The sequence below is a fragment of the Capricornis sumatraensis genome, chromosome 3 (genome assembly GCF_032405125.1).
Source record: "Capricornis sumatraensis isolate serow.1 chromosome 3, serow.2, whole genome shotgun sequence".
NCBI lineage: Eukaryota > Metazoa > Chordata > Mammalia > Artiodactyla > Bovidae > Capricornis > Capricornis sumatraensis.
This window is the reverse complement of record NC_091071.1, coordinates 33,274,871-33,289,150: the sequence shown is the minus strand read 5'-3', so window position 1 is coordinate 33,289,150 and position 14,280 is coordinate 33,274,871. Positions and strand designations below refer to the sequence as shown.

The following is a 14,280-nucleotide window of genomic DNA, read 5'->3' as shown; positions in this document are numbered from 1 at the left end:
TATTTTCTCTTTGAATAGGTAACAGGGTCACCACCACGGAGAGAACCAGGCATCGTGCATTAATTAAGCAAACATTCTTTCTCTGAATGCTGCATTGTATTTTCTGGATTTTTTTTTTTTTTACTCTGCTCCTGCATACCTATTTCTAATAAATGAATAATTACAAAAAAACATACCCGTTTCCATCATATGCAAAGTTGTAAAATTTGAATGGAAAGGCAAAGCATTTGGAAGGAGTCAGGCGGGCTGTGTTTGTTCCTTGGGAGGTGTGAGGGGAAAACAGAGGAAGAGAGAAACAATGGAATAGTACCCAGAGCAGTTTCTGCCATAAGCAAATGTTCAAAACAACAGACAGCAAAGGATAATTTCCTAGCTGAAGCATCACAGAGGGGTCTGGCTGTCTCTTTAGGATATACAAAAGTATTACCAAAGTAATATGTGCACAAACAGGAATATACTTTAATAGGTAATGATGATTAACTGAACTGCAAAAAACTTCCCTTTTTGAGATCACTGGCAATTACTCTAAACGTCGTCTTCTGTAGATGCACTTCTCAGCCAAAAACATTTGCACTAGTAAATATGACGCGAGCTGACCTACTTATGTTCATATTTATATGCGTGTGTGTGTGAGTTGATATATACATAGGTTTTCTGCTTTTCAAATATCATCTACCCTTCGGAATGATGTAAAGTCCTCTGGGGATTTAGGGTGACGATGCAGGGTTCATAAATTCCTCCCCCATGCCAGGCAAAGTTATACTGAATTACTCACCCACTTACAGAAAGTGGGGATGTTGGTTTTCAGCCAAACCCAAGGGCCTAAAGTATCAGGATTTGGGGATTTTTAGAAATTCAAGAACTTGAGAGGTGCAGAGTCTAGGAGTTAGGAAGGACCTCGGAGGTGATCCAGTCCAAGCTTGCCAGTGTAAGTCTGACTCTCTGTTGTGTCCCTGACAGATGGCAGTCACTCTGGGCTCAGTCAGGTCCAACAGACACATTATTCTATGAAATATCACAGTCTTCTATTAGAGACCTGATTGCCAAAACTTATTCTTCATAACAACCATATAATTTCACCCTCTGGTCTCAGTTCTGTCCCCAGAACAACAACAACAACAAAATTAAGACTTAACCTTCTACTCTGTAAGAGCCCATTGGGTATTTGAACATATCTCTTACCGTCTCTGAGATTTATCTTCTCCAGGCTGAATTTTCCTAAATATTTATTCTGAGACTCTCATCATACGTTATTTAGATACTACATAATCCTGGAGGCTCTTCTTCTGGACATACTGAAGTTTTTCAACATTCATCTTCAAATATTACCCCCCCACCAACTAAGTCAAGTCTCCAGATGCATTAGTGTTGCTGGAGACAGCATCAGGTGGACCAACTAGCCACTGCTCCTACACCTCTGCTAACAGAAGAAAATTTTGCTCCAGTGGCAATTATTCACTCTTGGAGAAGAATTTTGATTATGAATTTCAATCAGTGATGTTCAAGAGATGGCATATGACTCAGTTTGGGCCAATGAAATGTAACAGGACATCTGCTCTATTAAAAGAAGAGAGGGAGGGCCCAGAATAAAGTCTCATGTCTCTCCCTTTTCTTCCTTTTATGAATGCTGGCATGTGAAGATGCGACAGCTGGGACAGAAGCAGCCGTCTTGTGGCCAAGGTGAAAGGCAAAACAGGAATGGAAGGACCTGAGCCCTCAATGGGCTACTGGGATACTAAACCAGCCCTGGGGCACCACGTTAAACAACAAAACTAAATGTCCTGATGGTTTAAGCCAGAGCTGGTCAAATACTCTGCGACTTGGAGCGGAAGAGACTCCTAACAACCGAAAAGGTATAAGAGAACTATCACCTCTCTCGATTTTGACATTATATTTCTAGAGATGTGGGCTTTACTTTTTTAAGAACCCTATCACTTCTTGGGACGTGCTGAGTATCTTGGTCAAGGCAAAACAAATGAGGAAATAAAAATCCTGTGATTGAGGATCACAATTTCAAATGCTTGCAGAGACCATGCAGTTAACATAAATGTGTGAATCTGACTAGATGTGAGATAGCAGGGAGCGAGGAGGGCTGTAGGGAACCTAAAAATGAATGCCTTGTCCAAAGATATTAAAATTCAAGCATTTAAAAATACTATGCTGATGAAATAAAATACTAATTCATCCATGAGCCAGATTAGCAGGCAGTCCACTGGTTCACAACTCTTACAAAAATCAATTTCAGGTAAGTTGGAAAGTCACATCTCCCTCCTCCTGCAAGAATGTACATCCTTAAACCCTTCAGTGCAGTCTGCAATATGGGTTCATCATTTCAACCTGGAAAGACTGTTTTGAATTTTAATTCCATCATCCAACATCTTAAATCATTTCAATTAAAGCAACCCGATTATTAACATCAAAATCTATATTCCCTCTTGACTCTAAGCCCCTTCCCTAAACCAACTGGATTTACAAGCATTAACTTGAAAGGATAATAAAATAAGAGGAAAAGAATAAGATCACAAGGGTTCTTCAGTCAAATATCTTTAGGGCAGCCAGGTGTCCTCAGGCTGTCTCAGAGGTGCTTAATCCTTGGCAGAAAGAAAATGAGAAACTATATATGTCCACAGGCTTCCCTGGTGGCTCAGATGATAAAGAATACGCCTGCAATGCAGAAGACCCAGGTTCAATCCCTGGGTCAGGACCATCCCCTGGAGAAAGGAATGGCTACCCACTGCAGCATTCTTGCCTGGAGAATTCCATGGACAGAGGAGCCTGGTGGGCTACAGTCCATGGGGTTGCAAAGAGTTGAACATGACTGAGTGACTAACACACACACACACATATATGTCTAGACGCAAAGCCCTGAGCCCAGTGCAAACATGTATTCCAATTGGTGGAGTTATTTACCATAAAGGTCACCTCTAACAGTCACTTTCACACTGGCCACATTTAATCTTCAGTTTGCCGAGATAAAGCTCATAGCAACCTAAAAACTCAAAGAAAGCTTCTGGTTGTCCCAGTTCAGAAATTATGAATCATTTCATGTTGGACTCTCCCATTCTAAGAGTTCTATGAGACTCATTTCCAGTTTCTCCCAGGGAATAGCCTCATATCACCACATTACCCTTCAGGTTGTTATAATATTATTTTATTAAAATAACCCTTCTGGTTATTGAAAAGCACATGTACTACAGGCTTCCCTGGTGGTTCAATCAGTAAAGAATCCACCTGCAGTGGGTTTGACCCCTGGGTTGAGAAGATCCCCTGGAGGAGGGCATAGCAAGCCAGTCCAGTATTCTTGCCTGAAGAATCCCCAAGGACAGAGGAGCCTGGTAGGCTGCAGTCCATGGGGTCACAAAGAGTCAGACACGACTGAGCAACTAAGCACACACATGTACTTTGGAGAAAAATAAAAACCACAAAATATAGACACAATAACAGTAACATTCCTATAAGAAGTATATATTAAGAGCTAAGCACTAAGCTACATACTTCATATCTATTATCCCATTTAAATCTCACAACTCTAGGAAGCAGGTACTATTACTGTTCTCATCCTAAAGATGAAGACACTAAGGCTCAGAAACATGAAGCAACTTCCCCATGATCACCCAGAACCTGAATTTAAACACAGACAATCCAACTCAAGGTTCAACTTATTAGCCTTGCTGTAATGATATTTTTTAAAACATGAAAACACCCATGAACAAACCACCCCAAGATAATCACGGCTCACATTTTGTTATGCTTCTTCCCAGCCTTTTCTCGAAGGCAATAAAATTTTCAGAGCGGGAAAGAGGTTTGCAAAGATATTATCTCCCTAAACTTTCATTTTACAGAAGGAGAAACTGAGGTAGAGAAAGCTGAAGAGACTGTCTCAAAGTCACACTGCTATTTGGAAATGGAATGTAGGTGCTCGGACTGTTTGTCTAGGGTATTCTGGGGTCTTCTGACTCAAGTTAACTAACTTGGTAGTTAGCAAACTCAAGCTAACTTGCTAGTGGCTTCCTGGAGGACCATGTTGAGAAGAATTTACGGCTTGTGGTCAACAAGGACAAAATGCCACAGTGGATTAGGGGTGGCAGCTGTGAGCATAGCAACGTGGCTGCGTGCACACCTCCAGTTTTCCACCTCTCAAGCAGCAGTCTGGGAGAGAAGGAAAGCAACCCTCTTAACAAAGGCCAGCTTCTTTCTTTATCATATCAGGGATCACAAATCCCAGTGCCTTCAGGACCAGCTCTGTAACATAAATGAGTGAAGTGGGCAAACTGGAGTCTGAAGGGGGGACAAGCTTCAGGCCCATTTAAGGAGGTGCTCAGTCGTGTCCAACTCTTTGCAACCCCATGGACTGTAGCCCACCAGGCTCCTCTGTCCATGGGGATTCTCCAGGCAAGAATACTAGAGTGGGTTGCCATTTCCTTTTCCAATTTAAGGGGGGGAGGGGCACTATTCATCTCCAGCCACCTGTCACTATGGGGAGAAGCAAGGCCAGTGTTACCAGGCCTTTTGATTTTCCCAAAGCAGCAAGAAATTTGGATTTAAAATCAATGTGATACCGCCTAACTTTAAAACGTTGGCAAGTAATTCAAATTTAAATAATTAAGGGGCAGCCTAGAACAAACCACACTAGTTAAACCATTCCTTTTCATGATGGCCTTATCAGAAGCCAACAAGCCCCTGTTATAAATCCGAGATTTTCCACACTCTTTCTCTCTGTCATTATCTTTTCCTCTCCCCCTCACTCTACCTAGAGAAGCATTTCCCACGTGAGGCTACCAAAGAGAAGATGAACACTCCCCCAACCCTGCCAGACCACATCTATCAGGGGTCCAGGTGATGAGCAGGGACCCCCCCCTCCCCCCGCCAAGGCCCCATGGAAAGGTCACCGTGCTTCTCAGGGTGGTGGCTGGTTCTCCATGACTTCTGTGAGGAGGAGTGATGACTGCATCTGACGTGCCTCATGGAAAAGGCTGAAGATAGGGCTCCCCACTCACTCTCCCAGGAACCACCTGATGCCTCTACAACAGGATCTGAGTGGGCTCCGTCGCCCTTCTGATGTGTGTGTCTGCCCTTTCCAGGAGCTTTCTGAGTTTAATGGGTAGGCTCATCACTCCCACCCAAACTCGGAGCTGCCAGGTTACGAGTGCAGCAGCCTCCTACAGGTGAGCTGTTACTCAGCAGAGCTACGGAGGCCTTTCATATGGAAGCCCCCACCTTCTGTTAATCCTCAGGATGGCTAGTGATTCTCTGCCCACTAGAGAGAAGAGGAGACTTGGCACACACCCATGGAATCAGTCAGCATTTGGGAACAAACACTGGGTAGAAAACCCTGACCCACAGCATGGTCAGTTCTTCCAGAAACTGCAGCAAGCTGGCATCCAAACCAGTGACTTGACTCACTCAGTCGCCATATATTTACCCAGAAATGAAGGCAAAGAGCAAAGATCAGTGCAAGGTGCCCAAAAGAACACACACGCAGAGCACAAACCAACCTTACTAAAGGTGGGAAAAACAGAAGAAAAGTTTAAATCATTATGGTATACACAGAACATTCTGCACCGTTTAAAATCATGTTTGAGAAGCCAATTTAACGATAAGGAAAAATTCCAAGACTACACAATCAAGTCTGAAAGAAATAAAAGCAGGTTGTGAAATATAACTGGGTCAAAATCAGAGAGAACACATTCAGCTGCCTCCCTCTTCTGCTCCTAAAACACAGAATTTATAGATCAAACTTTAGATATCTCAAAATTTATAAAATGCTGCTTGAAAATAAGGGAATCACAGATCAGAAATAGAAGGTGCTCCCTAAAAATAAATGAATCAAAAGATGAGACTCTACAATTTCAGGAGGAATCAAAGTGCAGGGGGGAGTAAGTCTGATATGAGCCGTGGGAGCAGAGGTCCTAAGATCTATCAAGGGGACGAGGGGCAGGACTGGACCCAAACCATGCAGCTGACCGTGAATGGGGACAAAATGTCTGCACCATCCACCGTGAGTCACAGCCACAAGAACGTCCCTGCATGTGTAATGGGGCCAGAATGAGAGCACCTACAGGAGACCAGGACCCAGGCCTGCACCACAGAGTGTACAGAGCAGAAAGAGAGCTCTGAGCTGAGCTGTTGACAGGACCTCTGGTTAAAAAACACACCAGCTTATAGCTACAGGGCAGAAGAAGCCATAAAACTGCCTTGACAATAAGTTCACAAACAAAAACTCGAGAACATATGAGGATATCCAATGATCAAACTCTACAAAACAGAAGAATTCACACGGGAAGAAGAAACGATGCTAGAGCAATCAGAGGAGGACTTCATAAGAAGTATTTTTCAAATCCTCGAAGGGACAGAAGAGATTTACACCCACAAAGTGAGAAGAGGGTTCAATAAAACAAAAGCAGGAAGGTATGAGAAGGTATTGTTTCAACAAAACAAAAGCAGAAAGTCGTTATGTATCTTAGAAATAAAATGAATCAGTGTTGAAATTTAAGACTTCACAGATAGGCAAAAAAATATACCAGACACAAATGAAAAGAGCTGGTTAACTAGAATAAAGAATTGTGGAAACACCGTACAAACACAGCACAGAGAGACAGAGAACTTTAAAAAAATGTTTCGGATACACAGAGAAATTATTAAGAGACTAAGTGCAAGAGAAAGAGAAGGTTAGGAAGGAAACATCCAACAGATAATGGCTGAGATTCTTCCAGGATAAACAAAAACCCTGGGTCTTCTAAGAAAGTCCACAGGATGCAAAGTACAATAAACAAAGCAATATACACACACAGTATAATCCTGAACTTATAACTAAATGGTGGTGGTGGGGTAGTCACTCAGTCATGTCCGACTCTTGTGACCCCATGGACTGTAGCCCGCCAGGCTCCTCTGTCCGTGCGATTCTCCAGGCAAGAATACTGGAGTGGGTTGCCATTTCCTTCTCCAGGGAATCTTCCCGACCCAGGAATCGAACCCAGGTCTCCTGCACTGCAGGCAGATTCTTTACCAACTGGGCCATGAGGGAAGCCCTTATAACTAAATACATAGAGCTTAAAACGAAAGAGATCCAAGAGTCCACAGTGGTTACCCCTGGCGATAAGATTTAAAGAGAGATTTTTATTTTCTTCTTCAAACTTTAATACACTTTCTAAGTGCTCTGTAATGAAAAGACATTATTTTTATAAACTGTCTGTGGAGGAGGAATATCATTATTTCAAATATACATATACACATAAACACTTAAAAAAAAATAATCTGTCCTCAAGGAACTTACACTCCAGTAGAGGAGATAAAAAGTATATATAGAAATAATACATAAAGCAAAACCCACGCAGTAACTGACATGGATGGATGTAGCTAAAATGTAAGCCTTGCCTTTTCCCTCCGGTGGAGCAGTTAGAAATAAGGGGGGAAGGGGAGGAGGTGAGGACATTGAGCAGCAACATAAAAGTCCAGTGTCTATGCTCGATTTACTAGGGCTGTTACTAAAATCAGAGTGTATTTCATGTGCATGGCAACAAAATGGCCAGACCAAGATAAGGTTAGAACTCTATCAATGTTCAGCATTATTTTCACCTCTAAATTAATTATATTTCAAGACCACCCAGTGATAGAAGCAAAAATTAATATCTCCATTGTAAATTAAATTAAACCACAAAAATCTGCCACTTCACACATTTCAATTATTACAAAGCTCTGTTCTTTCCTCCCTCCTCCCCTCACCAAGCGTAAAGAAGATTGGGGAAAAGGTAAGAACTGGGGAGAGAGGCTCAATTTAATTGATAGTCAAATTAACTGCCATTCTTATTCACCAAGACTGGATCATGTTACCAATTTAGAAGTGCAAACAATACAGGTATGTGCTGGGCTTTACCAAATGATGTCATCTTATGGGGGGGGGGACAGAGAGGTCTCAGTGGTTTGGGGAGACTCGGATTCTGTGGCCACAAGACGGAGGGCACACCCAACCGAACAAGGCGATGCCCATGACTGCTTCTTCAGAGCCAGACTGCAACTCCACAGAAACAGGCAGCTAAGACACAAGCCAACTCAACGTGTTGCTAATGGAAGGAAGGGCTGTTCACACCCCAGACGATCTCTTCCCTTTAACACAATCAGGTTTCCCGAAATCCCACTCCTCAGCCCCACTCCTCTTAACATCACTTGCACATCCCACATAGGGGACCCAACATATACCCTAATGTTATCCCATGGCTTCTTTGACTTCCTGCCATCAAAACCAACTCGGAAAGCCCCAACGGTAATGAAGACCATCCAACTCCTTTCACCACTTTTGAGCCAAGGCACCCTTTTATTCCTCTCCTCTCCACCCCCTCTTAAATCAGTTTCTCATCTTGACATCTCATCCTTTCTCATTTTCCTCTTGCCCTTTCCTGAAGTCCTTTTTCTTCTTTAAGTGGGGTCACACTCATGTCCAATCACTATAAGGCAGTTTAATTCTGCAAGAGAAGATGCTTCCACCCATATCCTCTGGATTTCTCAAAACTCCCTTCCTAATACCCTCTTAGAGGTCTAGTAAGTCAGAGCCAGACATGGGTGGGTCACTGCATATGAAGGGGATGCTAACTATAAGCCCACTTCTGTTTCTGCTTCTTTGCGTCTAGTCAGATGGGTAAGTCAGGTAAGAGCCCAAGCCCCACAGCTGGCAACACTTCTCCTACTCAGCTTTTACCATATTTCTCCACTGATTGTGCTGGGCCCTAGTCGATACAGAAATTTCACTTTCAATATGGCTCCTGTTTAAGTGCATGTTGCTCCGTCAAAACTTCACAAGGGAGAAGGAATCAGTGGTGATATTTAAAGCCCAAATCCCACTCCAAAACCCTGCTAGGAAATGCTGTTCTCCTCCTTCGTGCATTCGTCAGAAACCAGAGGACCAGAAAACCAGAGATCTAGTTCCATCACATACCGTGTGGTCTTAGCTAAGTCCTTAATTGCCCTGAACCTCAATCTCTTCACCTGAAAGTTACAGAATGCTCTAACAGACTGGAAGACCTTTTCCAGTTCTGAAATGGCCACATATCAGTGGCAAGACACAGCTGTTCCCTACTTTTTTCATCCCAGAAAGGAACCACCCCCAAAAAACTGAGAGGTGGCTGGGAAAATACTCAGCCACACATAGGAATTCTGCTAGGTTGCAAACCATTTAAAAGGAATGTTTAATAAGATACTGCATCAGTTGTGTATTTCAACAGAATGTGCCGCAGCCCAGGAGACCTGAAAGAATTAATACGGTTCCCAAAGGAGCTGGTGGGAATTGCTGAGGCAGAAGCAGTATTTGATTCGATGGATGTAAAAGTGCTTTGAGAGCATCAGAGGCAACGTGCTATGATAAACGTCTGCTGGCTCCATTGGGATGTCTCCTGCTATCTAACGAACACGCTCCAAAAAGCTCTCGGGGCTGGGGGCACCCACAGCGCACAAGTACATTCACACTTCCCTTCCTGACACCCCCCCTCTCCGAAGCACAGGGCACCCACAAACACCAACCCTCCCCTTCTTTCTCATTCTTCACCTTGCTTCTTTTCCACCTGCACTTCGGCACAGTTCTCAAACCAGGCCCTCAGAACATCTCACTCAAATCTCCAGACCCGTCTTCTCCACACCAACACCCCTAGGTGATCCACAGAAAGACCCTCCCTCCCACTCTAAGCCAAGCGATCTGGACACCTTTCCTTCACTGGGACACTCTCCAACTACCGATATCAAAACCCATCCGTGGGAGCCAACCCGTCCATCTGAGGGCCTCGGAGCCCTGGGCAGTCCCACCCAGGTAACAAGTGGGAACACCCAGCACCACCATGCTCTGGGGCAGCAGTCCCTTCTCTCCACTCACAGCCACTCCCTTGGAGAAACACAGACCTGTGTGCCGTTAGCCTAGGGCTCCTCAGACTTCCCACCCCACTTCCTCTAATTGTAGACAGTCTGTGGAAACATGACATTTTCCTGCCTTTTTCTGTTTTACCTAAAACTTTGCATTTTATTCCACAATATTCCCACGTTTGATCCTTTAAAAATAGTTTTCATGGCTTTTAGTAGGGGAAAAAATAGACATTTGCCACAACACAACCAGGTAAAACTGATACTGTAGGAATATCAACCTTATTGTTTCAAGTTGCCCCCAGGCTCACCTCTGTGCACCACCTAGCCATCTCTAAGCATTCCACCACCCCGTTTACTTCTGCATTTACTGAGTTCTTCCTGGCACACCCAAGGTGCCTCCGAGTACCCCCACTTTCAGAACCAAAGCAAAAAGCGTTTCCATTCGATTCCAGGTTGGAGAAGGAGGACCTGGCTCTCCCCAGGGTCGGTGGCCACAACCCCCTTTCACATTAAGACGGACGCCAGGGGCTCCCGAAAATTTGCAGTGGCCGCCATATGACTGGCGCGCGCTGGGGTCCTGACAGCCCGTCGCCTCCCAGCCTTACCTTGTCAGCCATGATCATAGATGCGCCCCCGTGGATGCCCAGGATGGGAATGAAAGTCTGTGAGGAGATAAAATCCAGCATCTGGGCCACGGCCTCCTGGTCGGTGTCATCCCCAAACACCAGGCCGTGGATGCGCGCCCCTGACATGAGGTCACACACGTGTGTGATGAGGCTCTTGGGATCCGTGCGGTTCATCAGCAGCGCTACTACGTTCACGTCCAGGGGCAGCCCGGCCGCCTGCTCGGGGCCCCACAGGTTTCGCAGTTCACGCTCCGTCACGTCGTGGCTGTGACCCAGCAGCACTGCGATGTTCAGCGCCGGGGGACCCTTCTCCGCCGCCGCGCCCTGCGCCGGACCGCGCCAGACCAGAAGGGCCGGCAGCACCAGCAAGGTCCAGTAGCCCAGTCTGCCCATACTCGCCACTTACGGTCCCTGCAAGGTGGAGAGGAAGAGTCAGCGCCGTGGCGGTGCCCGAGGGTTCTAGAGGAGGGGGTTTACCCACCCGGCCCCTTGCTCTGGGCAGCCAGGCACAGAAACCACCCCAGGGAGAGCTGTTGGAGTCTCTGACTCCATTTCCCATTCCCTGGCCATCCACGTCCCTCGACCCATCTGCAACTCAGCCCACAACTCCAATCCGAGCTGATTCTCCCGAACTGTCCTCAAACCCACCTTCGCATTCAGCCTCCTCTCTCCTCGACTCAACCCACATCTCCACCGCACTCCCTAAGTGGGACCACTTGGCGACTGCCCCTGACGTAGGCGCACGGAGCAAACCCTCCACCCACCCCTCTCCCACCCCCGCGAGTCCAAGTTACCGACCCCGCCCCCTGCGAACCCGGCGCAAACTACCGACCAGCCCCAGTGTGCGGAGGCGGCCGAGCGACGGCGCAAGGCTAGTTGACTGGCCCCGCCCCCTGCGAACCCACGGGGATTTATCACCCACCTGACGCCACTCAGCACCCACGCTAGACCCCGCACCTCTCGAGCAGGGACCGCCCCAAGCGCATGGAATTGAGGACGCTCGCTCTTGCGTCTGAGAATCCGGGGTGCCTGGAGGAAACTTAAGGTCCGCCCCAGCTTGCTCAGAGGGGCCAGGAAGCAACCGCCAGCAGCCCCAGGACCCGCCCCCTACACGCACGCCGGGCACACACAGGCTCGGACACACATACACACAATCTCTCTCGCACGCCATGTGCAATGCAGAATTCTGGAGGGGAGGCACGTCCCCGCCGCGGGCCGACGCGTGGGAGCTGGCAAGGAACGTGCGTGGGGCTGGGCGGGGTGGGTTGGCTCCCCAGAAGCTCTCCGACCGACGTGAACTGTGCCGCACTGGTCCACCCCCAACCCCAGGCTTTCCCACTTCAAATTCTGTTACCAAGTCTTAGGTGCTCGTGGGCAGTGGGCCGCGCACCCTCACAGGCACGCGTGCATTTCTGCGCACCTCCGCAAGCCCGCAGTAGGGGGGCCCAAGGCCATCCGGAGTCCACACGCGCGTCCTCCACCAGTGCCTACACATGGACCGCGCCAGGTGCACGGCCGCGCCCGCCAGCAGATACCAGCGTCGTCGGGCACGCGTGCTCAGGCGCGCGCCCCTCGGGCCAGGCGGTGCCTGGCGCGGAGGGGAAGTTGGGGCGAACTCGCGCGGGCCTCGGCACTCTTCGGCGGAGCCCCGCGAACGCGGAGCCGCAGCGCCCCCTGGTGCTCCTCCCGCGCCTCGCTCCTGCTGCGCCCTCTCCCGCTTTCTCTCTCTCGCTCCCTCTCTCCCCTGATCCTTCTTCTCCCGCTCTTCCTCCGGCTGACTGTTCTTTCTCCCGGAACCCCGGCGGGGCCCAGGTTTCCCGCTGGGACGTACCTGTAGCCAGAGAAGGTCGAGGATGCGGTGGGGCGCGCTGCGCGCACGAGCATCTCGGCCGCCTCAGCAGCCACCGGGTTTAGCGGGTTCCCGCATGCTGCGGCCCCCGCGCGCTCCCCTGGCCGTCCCGCGCAGTCCGCATCGCCCCCACGGGGGGCGGCTATCCCAGCCGGAGGCTCTGCAGCAGGGCTCTACCGAGGCGGAGAAAGAGACGGAGAGACAGGGTCAGCCCACGGGCGGGGGGAGGGGAGGCAGAGGGATGGGGGGAACTGACTGCAGTCTGCAATGCTCACACAGCCCCCCCCCACCCCACCCCCGCCCCCTGTGCGCACAGTGGGGGTTCGGCCCGAGCTGGGAAGCTGAAGCTCTGTGCCCGAGACGTCCCCCAGTGCGGCTCCTAAAACCGTGTGGCCGAAATGGAGAGCTTCACTCCCGGGGCGCACAGGAGAACCGGAGCCCCGGGTTGGCCACCCTCGAGAAGCTAACAAGGCACATCGGCTTTCACCCCCTGCCGCCTCCCCGGCGCCGGCAGCCAGGAGTAGTGCGGCCAGGAGCTTCTAAGCAAGCAGGGGGGTAGGGAGACAAAGAGGAGGGAATGGGGGCTGAGGTGGGGGGAGGGGGCGGGTTGAGTTTGCGATGTGCCGGCAGGAGGAGAGAGGGAAGGAAGGACTCCGGGTCCCTCAGCCCCGGACCCCCGAGGGAGGTGCGATGTTTCCCACGCAACGACCCTCCTGCAGTCCTGTCGCCCCTCCTATGAAAGCCTCCCACCGTCCTCTTCCCGAAGGGGCTATCGAGGCCCCGCGTCCCGCGCCGGCACTCACCGCAGCCTCTCTCCACATAGTTCTCAGCAGTGGCCGCCCCTGGTCATCTCCAAGGCTGATGGCTGCGGCCGCGACTCAGCGTTCAGCGGGACCCATGCTCCGGCTAAGCCCTCGGCGCCTCCCTCCAAGAGCCCGAGCTGGGCTTTCTGCCCCACTCCGGACAGTCGCTGCCCCGGTCCTCCGAGCGCGCGCGAGAGCCGTCTCCGCAGCCCCGGCTCCGGGCTGGTGGATGTGTGAGGGCGAGTGTGTGTGTGAGTGGATGTAGGAGCGCGCGCGCTCGTGTGGCCGGGGATCCCCGCGGTCCCCGGCCGAGAGAGGCGCGGGCGGGGGTGTGGGGGGTACAGGCAGCTCCCTCTAAGCCCTTAGCTGTGGGGCCAGCTCCGCGCCAGGCGTTCAGCTCCCCACTTCCCGGCGGGAGTCCGGAGAGCTCCCGGCCACCCTGGTTCACAGAACTGGCTCAACCGGGCTCCCGAGGCGTGCTTCTGCTGCGGTCGCCTCGCAGGAAGATGAGGAGGAAGGCAGGGGCGCCCCCCACGCCAACTTGGGGACTTATTCTCAGTCGGCGAGACGCTGCAGCCCCCGCGAAAGCCGAAAAGGTTTGGAGCTCCGGCGGGCGAGAAAGTCTCCAGTCCTCAGCCGCCCTCCCCGGAGGCGGGCCGAGGCAGACCCCGCAGTCCCTCGGCGGCGGCCCACCGGCTCCCGGAGCGCACGGCGGCGGTAAGGCCGGGATAGGCGGCTGGCTGGCGGCGGGGGCGCCTGAGGCGGGCGCGCCGCTGTCCGTGGTGCTGAAACCACGATCTCCGCCCGCTCCCAGGCGTCTGGTGCGGCTGAAGAATCAATTATTCAGATCTCTGCTACCGCTTCCTCCTCCCCCAGTGCCTTGCGCTGGGTACAGCAATCCCCCTTCCACGCACAGGCGCGCCAACACACACGCGCGCGCACACACACACACACACACGCCACAGAATCTGCTCCAAAGCCTCTCCCTGTGCCTCGCCAACCCCAAAGAGGAACCCACTCCTCGGGTCTCAGGGAGCCACAAACCTAAAACTAAAGACGTCTGGACACCCTCCACTTGCTTCTTTCTTGTTTTCTAAGTTATACCAAACAAAAGTCGCCCTGAAGCTGCCACTTTTAAGCTACCAGCAGGGTCAAGCCA

General features: G+C 50.2%; 1 protein-coding gene across 2 annotated transcripts in view; it reads right to left on the bottom strand.

The window, feature by feature from the left end:
- GRIN2A (glutamate ionotropic receptor NMDA type subunit 2A) overlaps positions 1-12,357 on the bottom strand; it is a 440,082-nt gene extending 427,725 nt beyond the window's left edge. Inside the window, exons 1-2 of one of the 2 annotated variants that reach the window (XM_068968089.1) lie at positions 12,301-12,357; positions 10,449-10,880 (exon numbers count right to left, since the gene is read on the bottom strand). In XM_068968089.1, coding sequence (XP_068824190.1) covers positions 10,449-10,862 — 414 coding nt within the window. In that variant the 5' untranslated portion in view covers positions 10,863-10,880; positions 12,301-12,357. Of the gene's footprint in view, positions 1-10,448; positions 10,881-12,300 lie in introns of those variants that run through there. The other variant, XM_068968090.1, reaches the window with a different exon arrangement.
- Between the last annotated feature and the right edge of the window lie 1,923 nt (positions 12,358-14,280).